The sequence below is a fragment of the Mirounga leonina genome, unplaced genomic scaffold (genome assembly GCF_011800145.1).
Source record: "Mirounga leonina isolate KUSES-001 unplaced genomic scaffold, KU_Mleo_1.0 Mir_201, whole genome shotgun sequence".
NCBI classification, from domain to species: domain Eukaryota; kingdom Metazoa; phylum Chordata; class Mammalia; order Carnivora; family Phocidae; genus Mirounga; species Mirounga leonina.
Window position 1 is genome coordinate 25,440,711 of NW_023270504.1, and position 26,078 is coordinate 25,466,788.

Consider the following 26,078-nt stretch of genomic DNA (forward strand, 5'->3'; position numbering starts at 1 on the left):
GCCGCTCTGTTACCTTCCACCCTCTTTTTCTTCCTGCTCTTTCTCTTTCCAAAACACCCTCTGCCTTTCCCTATTCTTGGCTTAATTGTGTCCTCTCCTCTCTGATGTGAAGGTTTTGTCTCCACCGCCCTGTCCCTTCACTTAGTGGCCCCCTCCTCCCTTTGTCCCCTGCCCACTCACTTCTCCTGTAAAGATTTTGTCCATTTTCCTCTCCTTGGGCCTGCTGAGCAGAGGCTGTTTCCTGGTGTCTTCTTCTAACACTCGCTGAAAAGAAGAACACCCAAATCCACACTCCCACAAAATCCTGCCCAATGTAAACCCTGTTTAATCTCCTCCTTCTGACTGTAATCACCCACACTAACTCATACTGTTTATTCCGTTCCTTTCTTCCTGTCCTCTTTACCTCAGTCCTACACCTTCCAGGAATTGTACATTCTTGAAAATACAGTTTAAAGCTCACCGGTGAAAGATGACCTGATGCCTTAAACTCCAGCAGTGTCCTTCCCAGTTTGGAGCGTGTGGCCTGGACCCAGGAGCCCTAATTCTGTGCTGACTCCGCACTCACTGGCTTTCTGCACAACCTACTCCCTGACGACACATTGAGTTCAGAAGCTTGGTTTATGAGTAGCAAATTGTTTAAATTCATTCTGTGCAAGCTTACTGACTCCTAACCTTGCTTGCTGATTAGAAGCATTCAGCCCAAGTGCAATGAACAAGGGAGCAATGCAGAGAGGCCCACATTTTCTGTCTGAGGGCTCCAGACTGGCTAGCTAGACCTTCATGTTAGGAAAACCTCAGGACCTGAATGAATGGATCTCCAAGTGGTTATTACTAAATGTGGCAAAACAAGAAAAAGAATGACATTGTAATTGGCTTCTCATATAATTCAATTTATTCTTTAAAAATGTTGTGAGATTATATCCCCCCCCTTCTTTTTTGGAGTGTTGAGTAGCATTAAAAGAGCTTTAATTTTGATGCAGTGATGAAGCAGCTGTTGGTAGCTTTTTGGTTTTTGTTTTATTAACATTGTTGAAAATCCTCTTACTTTGCAAGATAAAGAGTTGGTTGCCCTATGTTGTCTCCCAAATTTGGGGACATTTTTGCAAGATAGTGAAATCCTGTTGTCTGGAAGCTGCTGCTTTTTCCAGCTCAGATATAAATGAAGAACGTCACTTAAAGCCACTGTCAAGGAGTTCCTAGCTCAACTAATCTCAGTGAGTGCAGGGGGCCTACTTAGAGCCAGGTGCTGGGATACAATGACAACAGCATAGACTAGTTTGGAATTTACATGCCTCTCAGGGAGAACAAATGAAAATTTCAGATTGTGTTAAGTGTTATGAAGAGTATCTTTGTGTGTATGTGTGTTGTATCTTACAAGACCTTTCTGAGTAATGATATTTGAAATGATTATTGAAGGGTGAGAAAGAGCTAGTTATACAAAGCATGGGGAAGAGCATTCCAGGTAGAGGGATAACATACACAAAGTCTCTCAGGTGAGGAGGTTGGCATATTCATGGTCCTAGAAGATGCAAAGGGGTAGATTGTCAAAAGCAAGAGAATGGTTGTAGAAGAAAAGGTCATAAAATTAGGAAGGAAGGAACCATACAGGGCCTTGTAGAACATGCTAAGAAGATTGGATTTTATTCTGAATGCAATGGGAAGCCTTAGAAAGTCTTATTTTTAAAATTTTTGTAAAATTAATAATTTTTAAAAATCAGGATAGTTTACCTACAATAAAATGCACAGATATTAAGTACATAGTTTGATGACAAATGATAAATGGATAAGTCTGTGTAACCACTAAAATAGTAATATGAAGAAATGCAGTTAAAAGGCCCACAATAGGGGAGAGAAAATAAAATTCTAAACAAACAACTTGATTAAACCAAAAGAATATAGAAAATCATTAACAATAGAACAGATAACAGAGAAGACAACAAATAAAATGAATAGCAAAATGGGAGATTTAAACCCAACCATATGAATAATTACATTAAATGTAAATGGGCAAAACAAAATCCCAATAAAAAATGGAGATTGTCAGGCTTGGATAAAAAAGCAAGACCCAATTAGTATGCTGTTTACAAGAGGTGTGCTTTCAATTTTGTTTATTGTTACTATTTTTTAAAGTAAGCTCTACGCCTAATGTGGGGCTTGAACTCATGACCCCCAGATCAAGAGTCGCACACTCCACTGATTGTGTCAGCCAGGTGCCTCAAGATTTGTTTTCAATTTAGAGAGATGGAGAGATTGAAAATAAAAGGATGAAAAAAGATATGCCAGTCAATGCTAAGAATAAGAAAGCTGCAATGGATATATTAGTACCACATAAAATGGACTGTAAAATGAGGAATGTTACCAAAAATAAAGAAGGTTATTTCATAATTATAAAAGAGTAGATTCATCATGAAGACACACAAATCTTAAATGTGTATGCATCTGGTAGCAGAGTTTCTAATATATGAAGCACACATTGAGATAACTAGAAATAGGCTTATCCACAACCTTATTTCATAATTCTAATGTTTTTTTCCTCAGTAATTGATAGAACAAGTAGGAAAAAAATCAGTAAAGATGTAGAAGATTTGGAAAACTGTATCCACCAACTTGACCTAATTGAAAATAATAGACTACTATAGTCCCCAAATGCAGAGCACACATTCTTCTCAAATGCACATGAAATTTTCACCTATCTGGACCAAATTCTGGACCATTAAAACGTCAATATATGTGCAAATTTTGAAATCATTTAGAGTACACTCTATGACCACAATTAGATTGAAATTAGTAATGAGAAGGTATTTAGAAACATGCCGCACCATTTGGAAATTAAATAAAATACGTTAAAATAATCCATGAGTCAAAGAAGAAATCACAAGGGAAGATAGAAAATATTTTGCCAGAGATAATAGCAGTTACTCCAGAGATTACAATATGCATCCTTAACTTATCATAGTCTACCTTGGTCTGATAATACACACTTCATGTATGATGTACTTTCCCCCCTATACTTTGTGCTATTGTTGTCACATAGCTTACTTCTACATGGGAAGTAAATTCACAAGATGTTATTTTTGCCATCCAGTGACTTTCAACAATTTTTAAAAATATTTTGTCAAGAATTTATAATCGTTGTCTATAGGAGATCAGCCCAATATAAGCTACTCTGCCATTACTAGAACCAGAACTCCATGGATTATTTTTAATCAAGAGGGTGACATGACTAGACTTATAAGAAAATACTTCTAGCAGATGTGTGGAGACCTACAGTATAGGGGCAAGAATGCAGGTAGAAGGACAAATAAAGACTGTTACTAGAGTCTAGTGGTATATGATGATTGCTTGGACTAGGTGATGACAGAGGACGTTAGTCATGACAAGCGGAGGTTGAGTTAGGCATTTTTGGCAAGATTTGGTGATGGGGTGGGGGAATGAGAAAAAAGAAAGAAGTCAAGGATGACTCCCAGATTTCTGGTTTTGAGCAACTGAGTAATGAAGCCATTTACCAAGGTAAGGTAGGACAGGAGAAGAATGAAATTTGGGACAAAAATCAAGTTGTATTTTGTATATAAGTCTTGAGAAGATAAGAGGATAAACAGTTGTCAAACAAACCATTGAATTTGTAAGTCTGGAACTCAAGGGAGAGGTCTAATTTAATAGGTCTGGCTGCTAGAACATGAACAAGATGTATGTATGTGGAGGGAAGGAATGCCATCTAGGGGACTGAGAACTGACAAAGGTTAGACAAGAGTTGAATGTTAAATTTCTGAGCTTTGGGTAAAACTTGCTGGATGGGAGAGATCAGAAACTAGAAAAGTAAGCCTACTTATGATCAGGGTATCCTGGGGGGTTAACCAAAGCTGATTTTTCTCCTGGATACAGGGTTACAAGGAAGAGAAGAACCAAGGTGAATGCTGTGGGAAGTGTCTGCCTACGGCTTGCACCATTCAGCTAAGAGGAGGACAGATCATGACACTGAAGGTGGGAGGAAGTTGAACTCATGTCACCACCTGGTTTCCTATTTTGGCATTTCTTCTTCAAGAAAGAGGGACTAAGTTTGGGTCAATATTAGCTTCACACCTATTTCTGATTTTACAGAGAAAAGATGGATAACCTATAGAAGGTACAAAATTTTCTCTTTGATTTAGTAATTTTTTCACTCTTCTTGACCAGAGCGTAGTTAGCATAAGGGCCATGATTTGGAGTTGGTTGATCATTAAGATTTCTTCCAGCCTTGATTGTCTATAAGACTGGATAGTCAATCAGGTGACGACAGTAAGTCTGATCTATGAGAGTGAAAATTGGTTGTTAGGGTGGTGGTGCCCTGGTTCATCTCCGGTTCAGTTATTGCTTTGCTAGTTTACCCTCACTATGTCTTAATTTTTTAAGCTTCTAGGTAGTCAGAAGAGTTTGGAGGGATTCTTTGCATTTATGCAGCCCTATTCACAGTAACTAAGCTGGGACTCCACTTCTATTGTGTGCTCTGGGTGTGGAGACTGTAGGTACTGTCTCAGTCTTGCTCCATAGTCCTCCAAATTGTTTCAACAACTTCAAGGAGTCAAGGTCATGGTTTGAAGTGTCTTTGCAGATCAAATACTGTCTTCAGATTTGCTCTACCCATTTCCCCTCTTTGTTTTCAGCATGATGAGATGCTCCAGGATGGCTGTGATAGCCACATCTGCAAGGTCAATGAGAGAGGAGAGTACATCTGGGAGAAGAGGGTCACAGGCTGCCCACCCTTTGATGAACACAAGTGTCTGGCCGAGGGAGTGAGTAGTTGCAGCTCAGGCCCTACTATTCTCTTGACCACTCCATCTTTGACTCTAAGAACAGAGTCCTCTGAACAGCATGGTCTTCTCTGACATGATGTCCCAGTGTCCAAGGGAGACCCCAGACCTAGTTTAAAAACCAATGAAGTTTCAAAATCAAAGCCTGTTGGAGAGACAAAACTCTATGCACTATATGGTGCTTTCAATAGATACCTTTCCCTTGGGGGAGACTGAATCTGTGATCCTTGAATGGGAGGGTGAGAGATCAAATGATTTCTAGTCTCTCCTGAGAATATGGTCCTGGTGATGCAACTGGGAGAGAATCTAGAATAATCAGAATTGAATCCAGCCTGGTCAGGTAGGATGGTCAGTCTGTTCCCAGTTGTGATAGTAATACAGAGTTTATGTCTGGGGACTGAAGCTCTGGGCTGTGAGTCCAGAGCCAAGAATTGGCCTGGAATGACCCAGAAGTTGTCTGCTATGTCCTAGTTGTGCCTAATCTGGGACTTTGCTATTTTCTTAGGGGAAAATCATGAAAATTCCAGGCACCTGCTGTGACACATGTAAGTATATTACCAATAGCTTGTCCTTGAAATCTGTCAGACCAAGTTCAGGGACTGTTTTCTTTGGAGGAAGCTTGTTCTGGAAAGATAGTTCTTAACCATTGACGAATCACTAGGTTTAGTTCTGCAGGGAACCTCCACCCTCCCTGAATGTTCTTAGACTGCCCCCTCCTCAAATTGCCACTCAAATCCCTGTGAAGCAGTTTCTTCCCTTTTTCCAAAACTCCTATTTCTATCCTCCTACCTGCCTTTTCCCTCCTAGAGACAGGGGTGGCTCACAGTCCCATCCTGAGACAATATCTTCTTTTTCCAACCAGAGCTCTTTGAAGAAAGGCACCCTTGGTCCATAATCTTGACAGAGCAGACACTCAAGACAAATGTATTCTTTGAGAGTCAGACAGCCACCTCCCAGAGAAAGAGAAGCCACCAGCTGGCTAACATCAGCTCCCCCTGTGGGCTGTGAGACCTGCAGGGGCAGAGAGCACAGAGTCTTCTCAAGAGTTCGTAAGACCAGTCTACATTGATTAACCTCCCCTTCTTCACTCTCGGCCCCTCATGGCCTTGCAGTTATGTTCTGCCAGTGGGTCCTTGTAGCTCTTAGCAGCAACTTTGGGGCCAGAGTCTACAAGGCTGCCCATCAGAGAGCAATCTCACCACATATTCCTGTGTTCACGAGCACCAGTAACTTTCTGAATCCTAGTGTTAGTGTCGTGGTCTCTGAATATAGAATCACTTGCCTGGGCTAATATTTTTTGGTTTTGGTTTAGTGCTTTGTGTTTTTTGTTTTATTTGGGGGTCTTGGGCCCATGTTCGGTATTGGGTAAAGAAAGGAAGAGTGAAAGCATGAATCATTCATTCTCTCCCTGATGACTAACTCTGACAAGTCCCTGCAATTGCTGTAAGCAGGTTGCAGATCAAGGAAACATGCTCCGAAAGCTACTCTTTCTGTGATTCCTATCTGCATAAATTTCAGAATGTTGAAGTCTGGAAACCATCAGGGAGAATGAATTCCCTCTGGGTACACTTTGCACATGGAATTTGGCCAAGAGAGAGTTATCTGCGAAACTAGCAGGGAGGCAGCAAGGGGCCTGTGTTGGTCAATATTTTCAGGAGAGTGGAGACCCTTCTTAAGGAGAGGAAGCCAGGCTCAGGGATTTAAATCTACAGTGAAAGAATATAGCATGTTGGCCTAAATATGTTTTCCTTATTCATTCTTTTAATGTGGTTGGCAGGCTTTCACTGTAAAATGAAGTTATTTGGAAGTTGGGAGGCAGGCTAATATGTAGTTAGGGTTGATTTAGTTTGGGAGCCATTCAAGAATGGAAGAGTCTCAGTGTTCAGATGGGGAATGGTGAGTTGGCATTAAATCTTAGAATTATCGGTGGGCCTAGTAGAGGTTCAGATCTGAATGCCACTAATCCTTGCCATGCCAGGGACCGGAGACAGCTATTCCCAAAGGGAGGACTCCATAAGGGAGTCCTAGAGATCCTCTTAGCCCCTTGTGTGGCCATGACATTTGCTTTTCCTCTTTTCTAAAGGCAAAGATAGATATTAGTTATATTTATTGACTACTTCATTGCCCATTAGCTTCCGGATATAGTTATAAGCATAAGAAGATTGCTCCAGTCATTATGGTTTTTAGAGTCTACAATTACATAAAAGCAAGTCTCATCCATCTACAACACCAACGCACAGTGGATCTAGGCTCCTCCTGCCATTAAAATTGTACCATTGAGTTAAACCCAGCCGCAACTATATCTCTGGATCGGAGGGCCAGGAGATTCTGAGGTGAACCAGGATAACTTAACTCCCCTCCTTGCAGCCAGCTTTGGTGATTTGGTTACTGTGAAACTGACCTTTTTCCAGTGAAGTGAGGGAAATGGGCCGGAGAGCATTCTATCGAATCTCAGCCAGGCCCCTGGCCCCATCTCTCACCGTCCTGTAGGTGAGGAGCTGGAATGCAAGGATATCACGGCCAGGCTGCGGTATGTCAAGGTGGGAGACTGTAAGTCGGAAGAGGAAGTGGACATTCATTACTGCGAGGTAAGGGGGCCCTGGCTTCAGTGAGGCCTGCGGGGGGAAGGGTGGGGTTATGTTTCCTGATCAAACATGCATAGAAATCGCAGCTAGCGGGATTTGGGTGTAATAGGACCATAAGGATAGTGGGCATGTCAGACTTCCCTGAGATGTCCCTTTGCAAATTGCCTAGCAGGAACTTCCGGCATTACAACGTGCCCCTCCCCCCCCATTCTGTCACAGGGTAAATGTGCCAGCAAAGCCTTGTACTCCATCGACACGGAGGATGTGCAGGACCAGTGCTTCTGCTGCTCGCCCACTCGCACGGAGCCCATGCAGGTGCCCCTGCGCTGCACCAACGGCTCCCTGGTCCACCACGAGATCCTCAACGCCATGCAGTGCAAATGCTCCCCCAGGAAGTGCAGCAAGTGAGGCCGCTGCCCTGGATGCCTGCTGTCACCTGCCTCACCCGAGACCGGGCCTGCCAGAGCGCGGCTGCTCGCTCCTCGTGCTCCGCTCTTGGGCGCTCCTGAGCCCACAATAAAGGCCAATCTCTCCCCCTGCAAAAGGCTGATGGTTCACTGTGTCTACTAGGCTGAGATGACAGGGGTAGGCTGGGCCCGAGTTCCGAACCTGGTTCTGGGGGAGAAAGCACAGGGTCCATCTGGAAGCACTCCAGCCGCAGGCATGGCCAACCTCTGGGAAAAAGTGGTGTCTGCCTCCATGGGGTGGGGAGAGGATTGTGGGGGGCAGGCCTCCTCAGAACCCAGCCCAAATCCCCAAAGGGATTTGCTCAGGAACACTAGGTTCTCCAAGCTCTGGATCCAGGGGCTTCTGAACAGGCAGAGGGGTGGGCCCTGGGGCCAGGATCCTGCCAAGACAGACATGGTTATTGCCAGTGTGGCTGACCTTGGGGTGAAGGAGTTTGAGCAGGTATGCCAGGGTTTCTCTGAGCCCTTGGTTCCCTAAGTTCCCGTGTATTGTCAGTGGCCCTTGAGGGAAGAAGAGGTGCTGACGACTGACGGGACTTGAAAAGGGGTGCTGGCCAGTACAGGAACAGGGGCCCATCCAGCACAGGCTTGGCCATAGGGGATGAGCCCCAGACTTGCAGGCAGGCCTGGGTTCTACACATGACCCTTGTTCTGCTGTGTGGCCCCAAATAAGACCATTAGTGGTTCTCAGACTTAGTTTCCTCATCTGGAGAATAGGAATGTTAGTCTCACTCATGGGTGTGAGAGGGTAAAATACGGCTGAAATCTGGGGGTAACTGTAAATTGCTCTTTAATAACATAAGAAGTGACAAGAATAAAAATGAGGGGAAATCAAGGCTCAAAGTGGGGGGAATAAGTGTCTCTATTTTCAGTGGCAGAGCATTAGGGATTGACTTTATCCTGAGGAGGGAAAGAGCTGAGTTTCTTTTGGGCTGTATGCTGGATACCCAGGCCCTGCTTACTCCAGACATCTTTTAGTGGAAGGGTAGAGATAACACCAAACTTCACCCAGTCTCCAAATCACTAACCAGTAATGTCACTCTCAAGAACAGATTGTCCTTCTGTGGAGAGGACAATTTATGTGAAGAGTTTACATGTATATGCTGGCCAGATAGTGGAGACTCTAGCTGGGGAGAGAATACCCATGAGAATTAAGGGAATGCCCTGGGTTTATAACAAGAATTTGATGGAGAATTGACTTTCATTCCAGATCCATTTAGCACAGGAGAGACGCTGCTCACTGGAAGTGCTGCATGGTGGAGCTGGAAAGGATTTAGACATCATCCAATCCACTCTCCCCTCCCCCCACCGCCCCTTTACAGAGAATAAAAGCAGCTCAGAAAACTCGAGTGACTTGTCAAAGGTCACACAGTGGCTGGATGGCAGGTTCAGAATCCAGGTGCCTGACACCTAGGCAAGAACTCCCAGGCCACTCCACGAGAGCCACGCCATCCCTGTTGCTTACAGATTCGGTCCTCACGGGGCCCTGGAACCAGTGACTATGGCATTTCTAGGACTCACCCACTTCTGATAGTGTGGAGAATCACCCGGAGGGGAGATACACTACAGGCAAATGGTATGGATTGTGTTGAGCAGCTTTGGTGGGGAGCTTAGTCAGCAGAGGAAAGGAAGAATGGATAGAAGTTTTATATAACTGCTCAATAATTCACAGGTTGTCATCGGTCCGTCCAGCACCTCGCCTCCAGCTTTGAGTAGGCTCTGAGGTCTCTGTAGGAAACCAGATCCAGGGGCAGGGAATTACCTATCTCTTTTCTTACTGATTGCCTAACACTCTACCTGGGGATGAGGTGTTACTGGAGGCATGGGCCATAGAGAAACTCGGCAGGGAGGCTACCTCTCCAGCCTAAGGTGTCAATTTTCCAACCCCCTGTGCCTCCATAGCTTGAATTTCTCCTCAGATTTACTGATAGGACAATTCACTGTCAAGAAAAAAGCCAAATCAGAAAAACTGTATGTTTTGATTTTTAAAAAATGGCAGGGAGCAGGGTAAGGAGGCTGCAAACAGAGAAAGCAGCAGTGGGGGTGTGTCTCGGCCACTTTCCCTTTTAACAGGGCAGGGCCTGTCTCTGCTCTCAGGGATTCTTCCTGCTTGCCCTCAGACCAGGTGAGACAGAGTCCCCCAGGGGAGAGTTTTAGGGGGAGTCTCAAGGAGAGAGTATACAGGGGCTAAGGGATAAGAAAGTGCAGGAGGGAGAGAAGAAAGGGAATGGTTTAAGGAACCATGGTGGAAAGGCTTCCAGTGCTCTTGGCCTTGAAAAAACATGGAGAAGAGTTGCTGGGAGTGAATGGGGAGAAGGGCATTGTCTGGGAGAGAAAGCAGAATAGCAAAGCATTGGGTCATGGACTCTGAGCACACTGGCTGCTTGGGGATCCCGGCATAGCTCCTAGAGGTGAGTTGCTTGACCTTTTACACGGTAGTCTCATCTGTAAGATGGACACACCAGCAGCAACTGCCTCATAGGGATGTGTCAGAATCAAATCATCACGGTGGTAAAGCTCTGAGAGGGCTACCTGAGGAAGTCCGGAATAAACGTTAGCCCTGATCACTCCTCGTGGCGGGAATAAAGCTCTGCATTGGGACATAATACCTTTGGTTTTCCTTTTGTGTTGCCCCTGACTCATCTGTGCTGTCTACTCCCCTTTGTCCTCTAGCAAGTGGGGAGCAATCACCACCAGCCTACCTTATCAGTGTAGGAGATACGATTCTTCACACTGAAGAATAAGTAGCATACTTGACCTTAACATAATACCCTTCACTTTTTTGGGTCCCTGCATCTTGGAGTCGTAGATTCCCTCCTCCAGAATGGCCCTTCAGAGGGTCTTCCGTTTCTCTGCTCATCGCAGGGCACCTGAACCAGGCGGGAGAGATGGGGGTCCTCTTGTTCTCTGGGATGGAGCTTCCAGGCTCCCTCCTGGACCCAGTCCCAAGCCTCTCAGAGGGACAGTCCCAGTGAGACCTACCTGCCCCCCATCTGCCTCTCGCAGCCCCTCCTCCTGTGTCCTATCTCTCGGGCCCTATGACCCCCCGCCCCCCGCTCCCGCCCCTCGGACTCTCGGGAGAGGTGGGGACGGCTGGGCGCGAGGGCGAGCGCCGGCAGCTGGGCGAGGCAGCCTCCCTCCCCGAGCCGGCAGTGCCCAGGACGGACAGGGCAGCGGGGCGGGATTGGAAACTCATCAGCCAGACGGTGCGCCAGCTAATCCGGCTGAACGTTCACGCCCGACCCAGGTGAGGAGGCAGCTCTGCCCGGCTCGCCCCTCAGCCTCATTGACCCCAGCGCCGCCCGGACTCGAGCCGCCCGCCGGCGCGCTACCGGCCCACGTGCCACTCGCAGCGCCGGTGCGCCCGGGGCGCAGCCGGGAGCCCCCCGCTCGAACCCCGGGCGGCCGGGCGGGCGGCGCGGGGCGGCGGGAGGGGGAGGAGCGGGCGGCGGCGGGCGGGGGGCGGGCGCGTCCGGGCGCCGCTCCGCGCCCTGGAATTAGCCCCGCCGCGGAATAAGCCCGAGCAGACGCCGGCGCAGCCGCGGGCTAGTCCGGGTTTCGTGTCCTGTGCGCCCGCACCATGGCCGCCCTCGGGCTGCGCGGTGAGTCTCCCCTGCCGGGGCCTCTGGTCCTGGGCGTCCGGCGTGTCGTAGGAGGGAGAGGGGCTGCGAGTGACGGAGCCGGCATCCTAACTCCGCGCCTTTGGGGCGGCTGACCCCACGTGAGCCTGGAGAAGGAGGCGCGGGGCGCTGGTCCTACTCCGCCGGGGTCGGGGAGCTGAGGGACGCTTGAGCAATTTCCCACACACATTATTATTATTATTATTATTATTATTATTATTATTATTATTATTATTAATTATTTATCAAGGAGATAGAAGGTAGGGCAAGAGGCAGAGTATTGGTGCAGCGGCTTTTTGGTGATTCATTACCCGTTCTTACCTCTGCGTTTTGGCCTCAACTCATTACTAGTCGTTGGATGTTTAGTTTAGCTTATCTGAGGCAAGCAAGCAACTGGGGTTTAATTCACAAGCAGTCTGCTGAGGACAGAGGTTCGGATTCATCCCCAGCGACTTTGACTTTGGCCTCCCTGGAGTGTCCTCAGGATTTCAGGAAGTCTCTTCCCATCCTAACCCAAACCTGCCTTCAAGAGGAGCATTTACACCTCAGGGTGCAGGGAAACACAGGCGCCCCTTCTCTTAGAGGAAAAACAAGTGGAGGTGGACTTCCTGGGTGGAGGACATTCTCCTGCCGCATCTCTCAAGTTATACTGAGCAGAGACACACGCACTTGGGCAGGGTTGGGTTGACTTGCCTGGAAAGGGATTATGTTGAGTGTCTTTCTTCTGGCGGTTCTTGAGTGAGGCCTGAGGCTGGGAGGTGCCCACTCCATTGGCATAAACAGTGAATCAAAGGACCTGGAAGGTAGGTGTCAGTCATAGTCCTGGAGATACCTCTGGGAGCCATGTGGACCCTGGTCCAGGACAGAAGGCCCCATTGAGCGAGGTTAGATCTAAGCCCAAAGGCAAGTGGCAGGTGGAGGGAGGATCTTAGACAAGGTGGGGGCTCTCCTAGAGCACCGTGGTATTCTGGGTCCCTCTACTTGCCTGGATTTGTTCTTGGGACCTGATCTCAGAGCCCTGGCCCATCTAGCTGTCTGTCACCCTGACAGACATTTGCTCCTCTCACTGTGTCTTGCCACACACCTGTCATTTTAGGAGGCAGAGACCTAATAGGATGGTCCTTTCCAGCAACATGTAATGCTCTCTGAGTTGCTGTATGTGGGAACCTGGGCCACTTTGCTGGCCGGAGGAAGTGGATGTATGAGGGGAGGGGGTGGGTTCCAAACACCAGCCTCAGGTACTGGTCTGGTTACTACGTGTACCTTTTCTGCCATTATCCATGGTAGGGCAAGGCTCGAGGACATGAGGCACAGGGCCTAAAGTGAAGCTTGTCTTTGATTTAATGAAATAAGGACCTGATTTTCTGGAAATCCACCCATCTGTGACTCTTTGTGCTGGCTGAGAGAAACTTGCCCCACCCTATGGGTGGTGTTCTTAGAGCACATGGAGAATAGAAATTTGACCATTAGACATAAGGATCTTGCCTCTAGCTGCAAAACAGAATCAGTCTCTATTTGTGATCAGGTGGTTAGGCAAAGCCTCTCTGCAGAGATGAGCTGGGACAGAGATTGTGCTAAATGAAAGAACAAGCCTTGCAAATATCTGGAGAATGATCTTGCAAAGGCAAATATATATAGGTGAAAGACCCTGAGACAGGAGTGTGCTTGAGCTGTCCAAAAAATAGTGCGGAAGCCAAGTGCCTGGAGCAGAGAGATGAAGAGGGCGAGTGGGAAGAGTGAGCCAGCTCACGCAGAGTCTCGTAGCTCAGGCCATCTGTTCTTGGCATTCAGAGAAAAGGTAGACTAATATTCATCAAGCATCTACTTTATCCAGACACTGTGCTAGGTGCTTTGCCTGACAACAACTTTGTTGTTAATGTTCAGTCCATTTCATTGAAGAGGAGCCTGAAGTTCAGAGAGGTTCAGAAATATGCCAGTTATATTGTGTTAACCACTGAATAATCACAGAAGGATAAAGTTGGAATTCAAACTTGTTTTCCCCAGCACCTCACCTTGTGGCTTTTGCTCTGTTCATAAGAAGTCATTAGAAGGAAGTGTAGGTACCAGCAAGTGGGGGTGGGAAATGTGGGGGGAACTGGGGCTTTCAGGGGGATACTGATTTTGCAAGGCTGTTAGGGAAATGCGGTGGTCACAGTCCAGGCAGGGCCGTATCTATACGCTACAGCTGACCCTTGAACGACACAGCTTTGAACTGCGTGGGCTCACTAATATGCAGATTTGTTTTTATAGTACAGTACCAGAAGTGTATATGTTCTCCTTATGATTTCTTAGCATTTTCTTTTCTCTAGGTTTGTTCTAAGAATACAGTATATAATACATATACAAAACATGTGCTCATTAACTGTCTATGTTACTGGTAAGGCTTCCAGTGATCAGTAGGCTATTAGCAGTTAAGTTTTGGGGGAGTCAAAAGTTACATGCAGATTTTTAACTGCACGAGGGGATTGGCACCCCTGACCCTGCATTGTTCGAGTCAACTCTATTTCCAATCTGGAATCATCATGGTTAGTTTATCTCGTGGGACCAAGCCCAAGGAGGCTGGTTGTCATCACCAAACTCGTAAGGAAATGTGCCATTGTGATCTACGTTGGGCACATGTCTTAACCAGCACGGATTACCTCAGTTCCACATTTGGGGTTTACAGAGGCATGGGAAACTGACCTAGTGACCACAGGAGGAAGAAGATGTGCTTAGTGTCCTGATGGGCTCTAGCCAATCAGGCTCACTCTATTATGTCCTGTAAGTGCAGCTCAGATCAGCTCAGAGGACACCTGTGAGCTGGAATGTTTGCCAAATACTATGCTCACGGTGGGAGTTACAAAGATTAGTAGGGCACAACACCCTGCCTGTTAAGACCTTACCTTCTAGACTCTTGGTGCCCTAAGACGGTCTTAATACTTTAGCAGCCTTATCCACGGCTGTTCGTCATGGGAAGGAGGAGGTGGGGTCAAACTTTTACTTGTTCAGACCACACCAATGACATTAGCACGACCCTACTGTAGTTCTTTCAAAATGTACTAAACATCTTTCCTGGACTCCTACTGACAACCCTGCATTTCCTCCAGAAACTTCAAGGAGGTAGCTTTTAAGTCTCTCTGGCTGACGACCTTCCACCTAGGTTAGCCTGCGCTGAAACTACCGAGGGATTGCAGTTCTCACAATTAGCTGGCGTTATTCCCTTCCTCTGTTGATGCAAATACAAGTTAGAGGGCACGCTACCCTTTGTTAAAAAGCAAAATTCATCCGAGTGAAATTGAAGGTCGAATTGGTTGTATTAAGTGATACACGAATTGGGCAACATCCCATCCAGCAAGTAGAGGGGAGCTCTGAAGAGTCCTACAAAATGGAAGGTTTTTATAGGAAGGAGGCTGGGGCAAGAAGTTACTAGCAGAAGAAAAAGGAGTGTTTCAGGCCTGGAAACCATCTTTTTTTTTTTTTTTTTGGAAACCATCTTTTTTGGGGAAAGGGAATGATAGCGTTTTTATCATGCGGTTTGCTACCTCACCAGTGTTGATGGGGAAATTTCAGACAAACCTTTCAAAGGTTACATCCCCAGGATAAAAGGTCACATTCCAGGGATAGGTTGAAATTGTTGATTTTCTGTGTGTGTGCGTGCGCGCGTGTGCGTGTGTGCTCACGCCCACACGCATGCCTGGACCTGTGCAAATGACTCCATTTTGAGCTTGTTTCTTTTTTAATACCTTGTATCTTCTGACTGACATAGGGATAATCCATACTTTCTAGCAGTCCTTGATGCCTGATATACATCATTAGCTGATGAAAAATAGCTTAGAAAAAGCAATAATATACTTCCATTGTGAAAAACATTTAAATACAAATAAATAAAATAAAAATAAAAGTTCCCTGTTTTTATCTATTTTGGTAATTATTCTTCACCCAAATCCCTTTTTAATCTGTTTTTATTTTTGCCTGTATCAAATAACTATTTCTACTTATTATTTATTAATCTTCAAACAGTTTACAAAAGAGGAAACCCCAGATATAATAACAGTTCAATGAACAAATGCCAAATAATGAAGGATTGGGAGCACAGTATTATATCACAAAACCTGGACTAAGAATAGCTACTGCAGTTGAACAAAAATGTATCTGAACTTCCTGACAGGCAGGTCAGAAAAGAGACAGCAAGTTACATGGGTTTCATTGTCTAATAGAAGGAGGCTAGTTCTAGTTCATCAACATTAAACTTTAAGAAGAATGTCACAGTGATATTTGTGCTATTTATATAAGACGTTGCCCAACATAATGAGCTGTAGTTTCATTAATAGATTTTTGGAAAGAGTATTATTCATCACGTGAACATTTATTGTTTCTGATTTTTTTAAAAGGGGTGTTTGTGTTCTGTTCTATCTCGGGCCACTCCACCCTATTATGTTTTTAAAAACGCTGTTTGCAAACCTGTAGATCACCCGCCATTGGGGTAAACCTCTAATTTGAAAAGTAGTGGCTTATAGCATATAAAAAGCTCCACAGTTCATCATCCATTTAGACCAGAGGGCTGCCAGTCTATTTCTCCTCTCCTCTGTAGGAGGGGGACACAAGACCCTTCCTCAGGAACAGCTCCCCAATTTCCATCTGGTACCATTTCCCTTCAGCCTGAAGAACCTCCTTTAGCAGGTGTTGAAGTGCAGTTCTGCTGGTGACAAATACTCTCAGCTTGTGTTTTGTTTTTTTTTTTTTTAAGATTTTATTTATCTGAGAGAGAGAGCGAGCAGGGGGAGGGGCAAACAGAGAGGGAGAGAAAGAATCTCAAGGAGACTCCCCACTGAGCACAGAGCCCGACGCAGGGCTCAATCTCACGACCCTGAGATCATGGCCTGAGCCAAAACCAAGAGTCGGACACTTAGCTGACTGAGCCACCCAGACGTCCCTCTCAGCTTGTGTTTTTATGGAAAACTGTCTGTTTCACTCTCCTTTTGGAAGAATACTTGCATCAGACAAGTTTTTCCTTTCAGGACTCCAAGTGTTCTCTGTCGGTCTCCATGGTTTTGATAAGTCAGCCTTAATCCAGATTTTTATTTTACCCATGTGTAATACCTTCCTAATCTGGTAGCTCTCGATATTAATATTTTATTTTTATTTTTGGTGTGCAGCAGTCAGCCTATGATGTGCCCAGGGGTGATTTTCTTTGTATTTTTCTTCCTTGAGTTTGTTGACCTTCTTGAGTATGGATATTAATTGTATTTTATCAACTTTTGGGATAATTTCACTCACTCTTTCTTCAGTTGTTTTTCTGCCTGACTTCTGGTCTCTTCTTTTTCTAACATGTATGTTAGACCATGTGGTCCCACCAGTTCCTGAGACTGTGTTAATTATTTTCATCCTTTAGTCTTCTGTTCTCTAGATCAGATCATTTCTATTGATCCATCTTTAACTTCACTGATCTTTTCTCTGCCTTCTTCACTTTGCTGTCAAGCTCATCCAATGAAGTTTTTCTTTTTCTTTTTGTACTTTTCAGTTCTAGGAATTCCATTTTTTAAAAAATGCCAGCTTTATTGAGATATAATCACATACCATAAAATCCAGCCTTTAAAGATGTACAATTCAGTCATTTTAATTCATAGAGTTGTTCATCTTTCACTGCTCTCTAATTTTAGAACATTTTCATTATCCTAAAAGGAAACCTCATACTCATTGACAGCCATTCACCTTTCCTCCCTCCCTCTAACTCCTGACAACCACTAATATACTCTCTGTCTCCATGGATTTGCCTATTCTGGATATTATATGTAAGTGGAATCATACTGTATATAGTGTTTTGTGTCTGGGCTCTTTCACTGAGCATGCTTTCAGTGTTTAGCCATATTGTGACATGTATCAGAAGCTCAGTTCTTTTTAAAGCTGAATAATATTCTCTTCTTTGGATACACCACATTTGTTTTTTTATCATTTGATAAAATCATTTGGATTTCCACTTTCTGGTTACTATGAATAATGCTGCTATGAATGTTCACGTACAAGTTTTTGTGTGTGCATATGTCTTTATTTCTCTTGGGTATATACCTAGAGTAGAATGGCTGGGTCATATGGAAGCTCTGTGTTTAACATTTCAGGAATTGCTAGGCTATTATTTTACATTCCCACCAGCAATGTCTGAGGGTTCTAACTTCTCTACATCCTCACTGACACTTGTTATTGTCTTTTTTTAAAATCATAGCCATCCTAGTGGTGTAAAGTGGTATGTCATTATAGTTTTGATTTGCATTTCTTTAATGACTAATGATGTTGAACATCTTTTCATGTGCTATTGAATATTTCTTGCCTATCTTCTTTGGAGAAATGTCTATTCATATCCTTTGCTCATTTTCAAATTAGGTTTTTTTTTTTTAATTGTTGAGTTGTAAAAGTTCTTTATATATTTTGGATACAATCCCTATTCTGATATACGACTTGGAAATATTTCCTCCCCTTCTCTAGGTTGTATATTCACTTTATTAATGGTGTCTTCTTTTTTTTTAAAGATTTTATTTACTTATTTATTTGTTTAGAGAGGGAGCAGGGGGAGGGGCAGAGGGAGAGGGAGAGAGAGAACCTCAAGCAGACTCTGAATGAAGCCCGACATGGGGCTTGATCTCACAACCCTGAGATCATGACCAGAGACGAAATCGAGAGTTGGATGCTCAATGACTGAGCCACCCAGGCGCCCCATTAATGGTGTCTTTTGAAACATTTTTAATTTTAATGAAAGTCAGTTTGTCTATTTTTCTTTGATTGCTTGTGCTTTTTGGTAGAATAGCTAAGAAATCATTGCTTAACCTAAGGTAATAAAGATGTACTCTTGTGTTACCTTTCACATGTTTTATAGTTTTACCTATTGCATTTAGGTCGTGATCCCTTTTTGAAAATATGAATTTTTATGTATGGTGTGAGGAAAGGGTCCAACTTCCTTCTTTTGTGTGTGGATATCCAGTTGTCCCAGTACCATTTCCCCATTTTTTTCCCCACTTCTTAGTTCCTTTGTTGAAATTCAAGGTTTTATTTCTGGAATCCCAATTCTAATGACTGATCATTTTTCTATAATTATGCCAATACCACAGTAACTTTAAATAAGTTTTTTTTGGCATTTGATTTTCTATCCTGCAACTTTACTGAATTTATTAGTTCTAACAGTTTTTTGATAGTCTTCAGGGTTTTCTCTATATAATATGTCATTTGAAAATAGTGCCAGTTTTATTTCTTTCTTTCCAATTTGGCTGTCTTTATTTCTTGTTCTTGCCTAATTGCTGTGCTTGTAGTAAGTTTTGAAATCAGGGAGTGTGAAACCAATTACATTGATTTTTGTTTGTATTTTCTAGTTCTCTGCACTTTTGCAGTTTCCATATCTTCCACTTATTTTTCTTTTTTAAAGATTTTATTTATTTATTTGACAGAGAGAGACACAGTGAGAGAGGGAACACAAGCAGTGGGAGTGGGAGAGGGAGAAGCAGGCTTCCCGCGGAGCAGGGAGCCCGATGCGGGGCTCGATCCCAGGACTCCAGGATCATGACCTGAGCCGAAGGCAGACGCTTAACGACTGAGCCACCCAGGTGCCCCCATATCTTCCACTTATTAAGATCATACTTAACTTCATTTATTAGAACATATATATGTTTGCTGGTTTAAAGTCTTCTTTGTTAAACACAACATTTGGGCTGTGTTGAGATCAGGGGTGTGTGCGTGTGTGTGTTTTGTTTGTTTTTGGTGATCAAGTCCTGTTTATTTTAGAAGCATAAACAGCACAACTAGGAAAGAGTAAAGAGAACAAACACCAGTCCCCTCAACAGGGCCAGATCCAGCACAGACTGTGTCTGTGTGTATGACCAAGCCTGGCCCAGCAGCCTTGACAGTGCAGGTGTGAATCTTTCATGAGGTTGGGGATAGAGTAAATTGGCCCCAGGTCCCTCTGGACCTAGTGAAAAAGGTGAGAGGGTGGAGATGAATTTTTATTGCTTGCTTTGTGTCTTTCATGGGTCACTTACGCCTGTTTCTTGCATGTCTAGTCAGTCTTGATGTAAAATGGACATTGTACATGATACAACATTATCTTTCTCTCAGGAGAGTTAAAATTTTTTTTAAGAGAAGTTTTCTAGCATGCAGTTCAATTACTGGCTGATCCCTTCGAGCTTAATATTTAGGTTCGGTTTTCTGCTTCATTAAGGTATATTTTTGGAAAATGCAAGGTTTTCCCCATGATTCTCTAACTTGGTAAGACTCAACCTCTCACTCATTTTAGACCCAAAGACACCTCCAGATTGAAAGTGAGGGGATGGAAAACCACTTACCATGCTAATGGACATCAAAAGAAAGCTGGGGTAGCGATCCTTATATCAGACAAATTAGATTTTAAACCAAAGACTATAATAAGAGATGAGGAAGGGCACTGTATCATAATTAAAGGGTCTATCCAACAAGAAGATCTAACAATTGTAAATATCTATGCCCCTAACATGGGAGCAGCCAATTATATAAGCCAATTAATAACAAAATCAAAGAAACACATTGACAACAATACAATAATAGTAGGGGACTTTTACACCCCCCTCACTGAAATGGACAGATCATCTAAGCAAAAGATCAACCAGGAAATAAAGACTTTAAATGACACACTGGACCAAATGGACTTCACAGACATATTCAGAACATTCCATCCCAAAGCAGCAGAATACATATTCTTCTCTAGTGCCCATGAAACATTCTCCGGAATAGATCACATCCTAGGTCACAAATCAGGTTTCAACCGGTACCAAAAGATTGGGATCATTCCCTGAATATTTTTGGACCACAGTGCTTTGAAACTAGAACTCAATCACAAAGGAAAGTCAGAAAGAACTCAAATACATGGAGGCTAAAGAGCATCCTACTGAAGAATGAATGGGTCAACTAGGAAATTAAAGGAGAATTAAAAAAATTCATGGAAACCAATGAAAATGAAAACACAACTGTTCAAAATCTTTGGGAGGCAGCAAAGATGGTCCTAAGAGGAAAGTATATAGCAATACAAGCCTTTCTCAAGAACCAAGAAAGGTCTCAAATACAAAACCTAACCCTACACCTAAAGGAGCTGGAGAAAGAAGAGCAAATAAAGCCTAAACCCAGCAGGAGAAGAGAAATGGTAAAGATCAGAGCAGAAATCAATGAAATAGAAACCAAAAGAACAGCAGAACAGATCAAAGAAACTAGGAGCTGGTTTTTGAAAGAATTAATAAAATTGATAAACCCCTGGCCAGACTTATCAAAAAGAAAAGAAAAATGACCCAAATAAATAAAATCATGAATGAAAGAGGAAAGATCACAACCAACACCAAAGAAATATGAACAATTATAAGAACATATTAGGAGCTACTATATGCCAGCAAATAAGATAATCTGGAAGAAATGGATGCATTTCTAGAGATGTATAAACTACCAAAACTGAACCAGAAAGAAATAGAAAACCTGAACAGACCTATAACCACTAAGGAAATTGAAGCAGTCATCAAAAATCTCCCAACAAACAAGAGCCCAGGGCCAGATGGCTTCCCAGGGGAATTCTCCCAAACATTTAAAGAATTAATACCTAGTCCTTTGAAACTGTTCCAAAAAATAGAAATGGAAGGAAAACTTCCAAACTCATTTTATGAGGCCACCATTACCTTGATCCCAAAACCAGACAAAGACCCCATCAAAAAGGAGAATTACAGACCAATATCCTTGATGAACATGGATGCAAAAATTCTCACCAAAATACTAGCCAATAGGGTCCAACAGTACATTAAAAGGATTGTTCACCACGACCAAGTGGGTTTTATTCCTGGGCTGCAAGGTTGGTTCAACATCCACAAATCAATCAGAGTAATACAATACAATAATAAAAGAAAGAACAAGAACCATATGATCCTCTCAATAGATGCAGAAAAAGCATTTGACAAAGTACAGCATCCTTTCTTGATTAAAACTCTTCAGAGTATAGGGATAGAGGGTACATACCTCAATATCCTAAAAGCCATCTATGAAAAACCCACAGCGAATATCATTCTCAATGGGGAAAAACTGTGAGCTTTCCCCCTAAGGTCAGGAACACGGCAGGGATGTCCACTATCACCACTGCTATTCAACAGAGCACTCGAAGTCCTAGCCACGAAAATCAGACAACAAAAAGAAATAAAAGGCATCTGAATCGGCAAAGAAGAAGTCAAACTCTCACTCTTTGCAGATGATATGATACTTTATGTGGAAAACCCAAAAGACTCCACCCCAAAACTGCTAGAACTCATACAGGAATTCAGTAAAGTGGCAGGATAGAAAATCAATGCACAGAAATCAGTGGCATTTCTATACACAAACAACAAGACAGAGGAAAGAGAAATTAAGGAGTCAATCTCATTTACAGTTGCTCCCAAAACCATAAGATACCTAGGAATTAATCTAACCAAAGAGGCAAAGAATCTAACCAAAGAGGCTCAGAAAACTATAAAATACTCATGAAAGAAATTGAGGAAGACACAAAGAAATGGAAAAACGTAACATGCTCATGGATTGGAAGAACAAATATTGTGAAGATGTCAATGCTACCTAGAGCAATCTACACATTTAATGCAATCCCTATCAAAACACCATCAACTTTTTTCAAAGAAATGGAACAAATAATCCTAAAATTTGTATGGAACCAGAAAAGACCCCGCATAGCCAGAGGAATGTTGAAAAAGAAAAGCAAAGCTGGTGGCATCATAATTCCGGACTTCATGCTCTATTACAAAGCTGTCATCATCAAGACAGTATGGTCCTGGCACAAAAACAGACACAGAAATCAATGGAACAGAATAGAGAGCCCAGAAAGGGACCCTCAACTCTGTGGTCAACTTATCTTTGACAAAGCAGGAAAGAATGTCCAATGGAAAAAAGTCTCTTCAACAAATGGTGTTGGGAAATTGGACAGCCACATGCAGAAGAATGAAACTGGACCATTTCCTTACACCACACGCAAAAATAGACTCAAAATGGTTGAAAGACCTAAATGTGATACAGGAATCCATCAAAATCCTAGAGGAGAACACAGGCAGCAACCTCTTCGACCTCAGCCTCAGCAACATCTTCCTAGAAACACCGCCAAAGGCAAGGGAAGCAAGGGCAAAAATGAACTATTGGGCCTTCATCAAGATAAAAAGCTTTTGCATAGCAAAAGAAACAGTCAACAAAACCAAAAGACAACCGACAGAATGGGAGAAGATATTTGCAAATGTCATATCAGATAAAGGGCTAGTATCCAAAATCTGTAAAGAATTTATCAAACTCAACACCCAAAGAACAATAATCCAATCAAGAAATGGGCAGAAGACATGAACAGACATTTTTCCAAAGAAGACATCCAAATAGCCAACAGACACATGAAAAAGTGCTCAATATCGCTCAGCATCAGGGAAATCCAAATCAAAACCTCAATGAGATACCACCTCACACCAGTCAAAATGGCTAAAAGTAACAAGTCAGGAAACGACATGTTGGCGGGGATGCGGAGAAAGGGGAACCCTCGCACACTGTTGGTGGGAATGCAAGCTGGTGCAGCCACTCTGGAAAACAGTATGGAGGTTCCTCAAAAAGTTGAAAATAGAGCTACTGTACAACCCAGCAACTGCACTAATGGGTATTTACCCCAAAGATACAAATGTCATGATCCGAAGGGGTACGTGCACCCCAATGTTTATAGCAGCAATGTCCACAATAGCCAAACTATGGAAGGAGCCAAGATGTCCATCAACAGATGAATGGATAAAGAAGATGTGAGATATATATATATATAAAATGGAATATTATGCAGCCATCAAAAAATGAAATCTTGCCATTTGCAATGACGTGGATGGAACTAGAGGGTAGTATGCTAAGCAAAATAAGTCAATCAGAGAAAGACATATCATATGATCTCACTGATAAGAGGAATTCTTTTTTTTAATTTAATTTCATTATGTTATGTTAATCACCATACATTACATCATTATTTTTTGATGTAGTGTTCCACGATTCATTATTTGCGCATAACACCCAGTGCTCCATGCAGTATGTGCCCTCTTTAATACCCATCACCAGACTAACCCATCCGCCCCCCTTCCCCCAGAACCCTCAGTTTGTTTCTCAGAGCCCATAGTCTCTCATGGTTCGTCTCCACCTCCGATTTTCCCCCCTTCATTTTTCCCTTTCTACTATCTTCTTCTTCTTCTTCTTCTGTTTTTTTTTTTTTTTACATATAATGTATTATTTGTTTCAGAGGTACAGGTCTGTGATTCATCATGATATGAGGAATTCTTAATCCCAGGAAACAAATAGGGTTGCTGGAGTGGTGGGGGGTGTGAGGGATGGGGTGGCTGGGTGATAGACATTGGGGAGGGTATGTGCTATGGTGAGTGTTGTGAATTGTGTAAGACTGATGAATCACAGACCTGTACCTCTGAAACAAATAATATATGTTAAAAAAAAAAAAAGAAGATAGTAGGAAGGGAAAAATGAAGGGGGGGAATCGGAGGGGGAGACGAACCATGAGAGACTATGGACTCTGAGAAGCAAACTGAGGGTTCTAGAGGGGAGGGGGGTGGGAGGATGGGTTAGCCTGGTGGTGGGTATTGAGGAGGGCACATTCTGCATGGAGCACTGGGTGTTATACGCAAACAATGAATCATGGAACACTACATCAAAAACTAATGCTGTAATGTATGGTGATTAACAACATAATAAAATAAAATAAAAAAAAAAAGATTATGTACCCCACCTTGAAAAAAAAAAACAAAAAACAAGAACATTCAACCTCTCATCTGTCTTCTCTATTGATCTGTTTAGGGCTTGGCCTTAGATGTGTTTAGGGGTAGTCTGCTATAAACATTTTTCTTGCGTGTGGTTCTTACTCTTAAAATGGGGTCTCGGAATGTCTGGAATGTTAGGACATATTAATGAGGGCTTCCTGTTCTGGCTAGGATGGAACATCAATGCCTTCCAGTACTGTGTGACCTCCAGCATCTTGTTCTGATCTCAGTATTGTGGTAGCCTCTCTCTGGTCAGCCTCATACATCTCGCCCTTATGCATGTGGAGTCTTGCTCACAGCCAAGGACTCATGAAGGTCCCCGAAGGTCTCTCTGGGGAACTTTCTGTGCACCGATTCCTCCTCTTTTTTGCTCTGCCCCATAATTTCCAGCCATTTTAGCTGCTCCAAGCCTTGATCTTTGCCTTCTCAGTTCAGTGGGATTTTGCTTTACTTGGATTCCTGCTCCCTGAACCCCAGTCAATAATGTGTCTTTATGGGGTTAAATTTGTGACTTTCTGTTCTCAGGAATTGCGGTTCCATCCTGATGGTTGTTCAGTGCCTGAAAATGGTTGGCTTGTGTATTTTGTCCTGTTTTATCGCTGTTTACAGAAGAATGTCCTCCCTGGTGCCAGTGATTTTATCAGTACTGGAAACAAGTTTTTGTCAGCAGGTTTTTAGTCAAAAAGTATTTTGTTGACAAATAGTTTCAGATGTAGGTCGTTGGCAAAGACCAGAAATAACAGGACTTTCTAATATTAATTCAAAAGTGATCTTCATGATTTAGAAAAGAGTGAAGTTGTGTTTATTTAGTTTTAATGAGAAGCTAAGGTCCCAGCCTTAATTTTTGTCTTAAGGTAGAGTTGGACTATGGGGTTGCCTGAAGGCAAGGTAATTGAACTCAACATAACCAAAGCTCCAGAATTCTATAACACAAAGCATAGGGGAGATTATTTTGCACAAAGCATAGGGAAGAAATCCTTCTGCTCATCTTTTCGGCATTTCAGTTTTTTTTTTTTTTTAAAGATTTATTTATTTGAGAGAGCGAGAATGAGAGAGAGAGAGTACATGAGAGGGGGGAGGGTTAGAGGGAGAAGCAGGCTCCTTGCTGAGCAGGGAGCCCTATGCGGGACTCGATCCAGGGACTCCAGGATCATGAACTGAGCCGAAGGCAGTTGCTTAACCAACTGAGCCACCCAGGCGCCCCTTGGCATTTCAGTTTTTGAACCTACTCTTTCATTGAGCACCTGTGTGCCAGGCTGCAGTGACGGTCAAAGATGATATCCAGTCCCTGCCTTTGAGTATCTGTCCCGACCTGTGGTTTGCAGAAATTATGAGGGGGCTCTTAAGTCCGTCAGATTGGGAGAAGTTTGGGAAAGGGTCTGTTGAGCAAGGTTCTGACGTGTGGGTATTTGACTTGGATGGTATCTCAGTGGGCCAGTTACTGCACTTGTGAGTAGTTATTTATTATTATCTGCATTGCTGTATTAGTTAGGGTAACACTCAGCTGCTCTAACAAATAGACCACAAAATAAATAATGAGTAAAACATGACAGTTTACTTCTTGCTAAAGAAATAGCCCAGGTGGGTAAGCAAGTTACTGGGGTGGCTCTTATCCATATAGCTTTCAGGGACCCAGCATGATGGAGGTTTAGCCAATTTCAGCTCTGACTTCCAAGGTGGCCCTGAGGGCTGTCCTCGCAGTTATCTGAAAGGGGAGAAGAGCACAGAGGGGCATGCAGCAGCATGCACAGGTTTCTATGGGCCAGGTCTGGAGGTAGCATATATCACTCTGTTCACATTCCTCTGGCTGGAATTTGGTCTTCTAACTACA

At 43.5% G+C, this 26,078-nt stretch overlaps 2 protein-coding genes across 2 annotated transcripts in view; both read left to right on the forward strand.

The window, feature by feature from the left end:
- Positions 1 to 7,916, forward strand: part of VWF (von Willebrand factor) — a 134,268-nt gene extending 126,352 nt beyond the window's left edge. The window contains exons 48-52 of the mRNA XM_035028418.1: positions 3,883 to 3,981; positions 4,641 to 4,769; positions 5,293 to 5,332; positions 7,278 to 7,375; positions 7,592 to 7,916. Coding sequence (XP_034884309.1) covers positions 3,883 to 3,981; positions 4,641 to 4,769; positions 5,293 to 5,332; positions 7,278 to 7,375; positions 7,592 to 7,780 — 555 coding nt within the window. The 3' untranslated portion in view covers positions 7,781 to 7,916. The remainder of the gene's footprint in view (positions 1 to 3,882; positions 3,982 to 4,640; positions 4,770 to 5,292; positions 5,333 to 7,277; positions 7,376 to 7,591) is intronic.
- A 317-nt stretch (positions 7,917 to 8,233) lies between these two features.
- Positions 8,234 to 26,078, forward strand: part of ANO2 (anoctamin 2) — a 361,482-nt gene continuing 343,637 nt past the window's right edge. The window contains exons 1-3 of the mRNA XM_035027854.1: positions 8,234 to 8,281; positions 9,937 to 9,964; positions 11,087 to 11,197. Coding sequence (XP_034883745.1) covers positions 8,234 to 8,281; positions 9,937 to 9,964; positions 11,087 to 11,197 — 187 coding nt within the window. The remainder of the gene's footprint in view (positions 8,282 to 9,936; positions 9,965 to 11,086; positions 11,198 to 26,078) is intronic.